Source organism: Electrophorus electricus, chromosome 24, assembly GCF_041902795.1.
Source record: "Electrophorus electricus isolate QZ-2024a chromosome 24, ASM4190279v1, whole genome shotgun sequence".
Classification (NCBI taxonomy): Eukaryota; Metazoa; Chordata; class Actinopteri; order Gymnotiformes; family Gymnotidae; genus Electrophorus; species Electrophorus electricus.
The window spans coordinates 1,212,137-1,217,367 of record NC_137520.1 but is presented as its reverse complement, the minus strand read 5'-3'; the positions used below and the strand labels follow the sequence as shown (position 1 = coordinate 1,217,367).

The 5,231-nt window shown below is 45.9% G+C and overlaps 1 protein-coding gene across 1 annotated transcript; it reads right to left on the bottom strand.

The window, feature by feature from the left end:
- Window positions 1-1,946: 1,946 nt before the first annotated feature.
- On the bottom strand, window positions 1,947-5,004 carry LOC118240732 (TLD domain-containing protein 2-like). The gene is made up of 5 exons (XM_035522665.1): window positions 4,798-5,004; window positions 3,751-3,903; window positions 2,364-2,459; window positions 2,183-2,256; window positions 1,947-2,082 (listed from the first exon to the last, which is right to left on the bottom strand). The coding sequence occupies exons 1-5, from the start codon at window positions 5,002-5,004 to the stop codon at window positions 1,947-1,949; spliced, it is 666 nt and encodes a 221-aa protein (XP_035378558.1).
- Between the last annotated feature and the right edge of the window lie 227 nt (window positions 5,005-5,231).

Genomic DNA, 5,231 nt, shown 5'->3' with positions numbered 1-5,231 from the left:
GAGTAATGTGGTCTGGCCGTGTGATTACTATTGTGAAAGTGCATTGTGTGGTTGTATGAGACCGGAAAAATCTGTCTGTGTTTCTGTCTGTCTCTCTTTCTCTCTCTATCCGCCCGGCTTGTCTCTCCTCAGTTTCTCTTTCTCCAACTTTCCTGGCTCTCTCTATCGTTCTAGCTCTCTCGTCTCTTCCCTAACACTCTCTCATCCTTTCTCTGTTGCGTTCTTTCTCTCTCTCTGCCTCCGCTCCGATGACCTAGCGTTTGGCCTCCCTTTCCCTCGGACGTAAGGAGCGATTGTAGCTCCGCAGGTCCAGCGTGTTTTGAGCAGGACCTCCAGTTCACATCATCCTCACATCCCTTAAAGCAAATGCATTCAGGGTCTGTGTTGTCGGCACACATTAAAAAAAAAAATCGCTGGTGACGTTCCAAGAATTCAATTATGGTGGCAGATCTTTTTTTATTATTTAAATGAATTATGATAAACTTGCATGTGACACAGAATTAGGTTTAATTAATTAACTGAAGATTTAAATCAGAGGAAAATCCAAGATGTGTAGATAGCACTCACATTTACATTCTTGGCATCTGTCAGACACCCGTGTCTAGCGGGACTCACAAAAGCGCTTTGTCTCTATTAAGCAGTGATCCTCAGAACTCTGGTCAGTGTTACTAAAGCCGTGGCTACGGCGGGCAAGAAGGGAGGGATGTTTTTTTCTGTGCTTTACTAAGCCCACATAGTAATTATTTCACATTATCACAAACAGTATTAATTAAACATTATTAAAATATTTGTACTTAGTGGAGCATATTTTTAAATGGTAATTGTATTTGTCCTTTGCTTTATTAATGGGACAGTTCCGAAATATTCATAAGCATTTCTAAGATAAAATAGTGTATGCTACTCATGCATAATTGATAAGTAACACATCTTACTGATTTGTCACCTCTGATAAAAAGAGAAGAAAGTGTGTGTGTGTGTGAGAGAGAGAGAGAGAGAGAGAGAGAGAGAGAGAAAGAGAGACACGCAAACACAAAGCCTCGGAAAGTCCTCATCGATACCACGTTATTACGATTAGGCACTCACGGTGTGCACTGCGAGTGACGCCGCTCACGCTCAGAGCTAACGCGCGAGTGTTCGGCCACGCACTGCACGAGCTCTCGCGTGGAATGACTCCAACAGTCCCTCTGAGCCACTGTACTCGCGCGCCGTGTGCGCGTTCGATGGCAGCAAGGTTAACCCCTCACGCGCCAACCACCAGCCACTGGGGCCAGAGTCTCACATTCCTTTAACTGGGCCCGCTGAACAATTCATAGAAGCCCTACGATTAATAACTAAATAAGTTAGAGGTAAGACCTAACCCTAACCCAGGGCGGGTTGAGGCCCGTGTTTCTATTACGTTTATTATAACGTGCATATTTGCCTGTGATTGACTTTGCAGATTACATCTTCTCACCCATTAGGTTAATGTTCTTAGTTTAGGTGTTTCCCCAAAGATCTCCTTCCTGGTTTTGGGCTATGCAGACCTGCTGCTCTGCGCTGCATGTCACTGTGTCTGGTGCTTTTCTATAGCCATAGTGCCCTCTACTGGTGACATGCACTGACCCCATCACTTTCGAAGCAAGTTGGACACTAGGTGGTAGTGTTGCATCAAAAATCCCCCACACAGACGGTTTTGTCTCTTATTGGTATCCATGAAATGACAGATGCGAGCATTCTGATTGGAGAAGCTCCACCTCGTCATCGCTCTGATTGGAGAAGCTCCGCCTCCTCATCGCTCTGACTGCTGAAGCTCCGCCCCATCATGGCTCCGCGCTGCCTTGCGTCGGCGTTGGCAGCGGTGCCATTTATGCCAGTCCGCAGTGCCTGGCATGTGTTCTCCAGCCTGGCCGAGCCTGGCGTTCCTCAGATAGGACAGGTGTCCCGCAAATGTCCCAGGAGGCGTGCAGTTAGACAAGAGCCCAGACCTCCAGCTCACTGATCAGGAAATCCTCCACAGCAGAAAGGGTCTCGTTACTAAAGGTGTCGCACTGTTGGCTCCGACCACGGACTAGATCCCCATGCAGCCAGAGCCCAAACTTCCCCCTGTGACAGGCCGACAGAGCAACAGATGTCAGGTCGCACCACGCCCGTGGTGAGATTCAGACTAGCCATCATAAATACAAAATCAATCACTCTGCCTTACCGTCCACCTCCAAACAAAAAAGAGTCATTGTTTCCTTTAAGAAAGTAGGAATTGATGCCTGTCCATTTGTAAACCTGTAAAACACACACACACACACAATTGTAACGGGGCCTTGATGCGCACTTTAAAATGCTCAGTCGCTTCTTAGAAAGAGAGTGAGAGATCGAGAGATTATACTAACTTGTAGATGTGGAGAAAAAGCGAACAGGAAGGTCTGTCCCGTGCCATAGTAGGAGGAGCTTATTCTGAGGGGGGCGGAGCACACTGCACCAAACACCTGTGACGGAAGAGAATGCAAACATATGCAAATTTAAACACAGCACTCAAACTTAACCACAATGTGGGAAAAGTACTTATATATTCTAATATAAAGATGCTAAAATGTATGGTATAAAATGTAGAAATGAGAATAATAAATAATTATAAACTAAAATATTTGTTTTTTTAATTAGGAAGGCCTTTTTACATTAAATGTTGAAAGAAAACAGATAAATACACACAACCTCACTGTGGTGAAACAGATATTACAACTAAAGTACACACCACCTCACTGTGGCAAAACATTAAAACTAAATGACACACCACCTCACTGTGGTGAAACATATTACAACTAAAGTACACACCACCTCACTGTTGTTAAACACATTACAACTAAATGACACACCACCTCACTTTGGCAAAACAGATATTTCAACTACAGTATACACCACCTCACTGTGACAAAACAGATATTACAACTAACTACATACCACCTCATTGTGGTGAAACATATTACAACTAAAGTACACACCAACTGTAGGAATCTCATCTGTCTGTAGGAATCTCATCTGTCTTTAGGAGTCTCACCTGACTGTAGGAGTCTCACCTGTCTGTAGGAATCTCACCTGACTGTGGGAGTCTCACCTGATTGTAGGAGTCTCACCTGTCTGTAGGAATCTCACCTGACTGTGGGAGTCTCACCTGATTGTAGGAGTCTCACCTGACTGTAGGAGTCTCACTGGACTGTGGGAGTCTCACCTGTCTGTAGGAGTCTCACTTGACTGTGGGAGTCTCACCTGATTGTAGGAGTCTCACCTGTCTGTAGGAATCTCACCTGTCTGTAGGAGTCTCACCTGACTGTAGGAATCTCACCTGATTGTAGGAGTCTCACCTGACTGTTGGAGTCTCACCTGATTGTAGGAGTCTCACCTGTCTGTAGGAGTCTCACCTGTCTGTAGGAATCTCACCTGATTGTAGGAGTCTCACCTGTCTGTAGGAGTCTCACCTGTCTGTAGGAATCTCACCTGACTGTAGGAGTCTCACCTGTCTGTAGGAGTCTCACCTGTCTGTAGGAATCTCACCTGACTGTAGGAGTCTCACCTGTCTGTAGGAGTCTCACCTGACTGTAGGAATCTCACCTGACTGTAGGAGTCTCACCTGTCTGTAGGAGTCTCACCTGACTGTAGGAATCTCACCTGTCTGTAGGAGTCTCACCTGACTGTAGGAGTCTCAGCTGATTGCAGGAGTCTCACCTGTCTGTAGGAGTCTCACCTGACTGTAGGAGTCTCACCTGTCTGTAGGAGTCTCACCTGTCTGTAGGAGTCTCGGACTAGTAGCACCATGCAGTGATCCAGTGGGCTGGCCGTCCTGTACAGTGTATTCAGGCTGCTGCCGTGTGTGTGTGTCTGATACACCATCGTCCACCCGTTGAGTATCAGCGCAGCAGGTAGGTGCTGACGTAGCTAAGAACACATCCACCACAGGCCTGGTTAGCGCTCACTTCTGGCCATAATCACACAGTGTTGACCAACTAAATGTTCTTAATGAATTAAAGAAACATTGAAATAATTACTGAAATGAAACATCCTGAGATAATTATACCGGATAAGATGGAATAGAGCATCAGTGCTTTAGTTTGTTTAGAAGCAACACTAAGCTGTAAAGTAAAAGGAAACACGTGGAACAGCTTCAGCCATCAGTGCTGTGCTGGATCTCTGTGTGTTATTACTGCTGGATCTCTGTGTGTTATCACTGCTGGATCTCTGTATGTCATCACTGCTGGATCTCTGTATGTCATCACTGCTGGATCTCTGTGTGTTATTACTGCTGGATCTCTGTGTGTTATTACTGCTGGATCTCTGTGTGTTATTACTGCTGGATCTCTGTATGTCATCACTGCTGGATCTCTGTGTGTTATTACTGCTGGATCTCTGTATGTCATCACTGCTGGATCTCTGTGTGTTATTACTGCTGGATCTCTGTGTGTCATTACCTGCTGGATCTCTGTGTGTTATTACTGCTGGATCTCTGTGTGTTATTACTGCTGGATCTCTGTGTGTCATTACCTGCTGGATCTCTGTGTGTTATTACTGCTGGATCTCTGTATGTCATCACTGCTGGATCTCTGTATGTTATTACTGCTGGATCTCTGTATGTCATCACTGCTGGATCTCGGTGTGTCATTACCTGCTGGATCTCTGTGTGTTATTACTGCTGGATCTCTGTGTGTCATTACCTGCTGGATCTCTGTGTGTTATTACTGCTGGATCTCTGTATGTCATCACTGCTGGATCTCTGTGTGTTATTACTGCTGGATCTCTGTGTGTTATTACTGCTGGATCTCTGTGTGTCATTACCTGCTGGATCTGGCTCACGGTGAGTAATCTGCTGCTCTCCGAGAGAATCGGCTCACACAGCAAACTAGATTTGATCTCCTGGAGGCCCAGCAAATGTGGGACGTCCCACGTGCCGCATTCCCTGTCCAGCGTCTGTCTGTGCACATGCTCATCCTGGGCCTCCACATGGTGGAAATCTTCATCGTCATCAATCTCCTCATCGTCCATGCTTCCCTCGTACCAGGTGGGGAACCTCTTGCTCGTCTGGCCAGAACTGGACTGAGTGAGTGAATGAATGATAAGTGAGACATGTTGAGGTGAAATGTCTCTCACAGATGAAGTGCATATGTCTCCAGCTGAGTCTCATGCCGTCTCGATGCAGCTTCTCACCCACGAGACCGAGTTTGAGCTCTGATGAATGACCAAACCTGATTTCATATTTGTTTTATCTTTCC

Excerpts from the sequence above, each read along its gene's own strand:
- LOC118240732 (XM_035522665.1), bottom strand. The coding sequence starts at position 5,004 with ATGGACGATGAGGAGATTGATGACGATGAAGATTTCCACCATGTGGAG. Across the intron at positions 2,460-3,750 it reads TCCGAGACTCCTACAGACAG|GTGTTTGGTGCAGTGTGCTC; the intron begins GTGAGACTCCTA and ends CTTCCGTCACAG. Across the intron at positions 2,257-2,363 it reads CTTTTTCTCCACATCTACAA|GTTTACAAATGGACAGGCAT; the intron begins GTTAGTATAATC and ends TGTGTTTTACAG.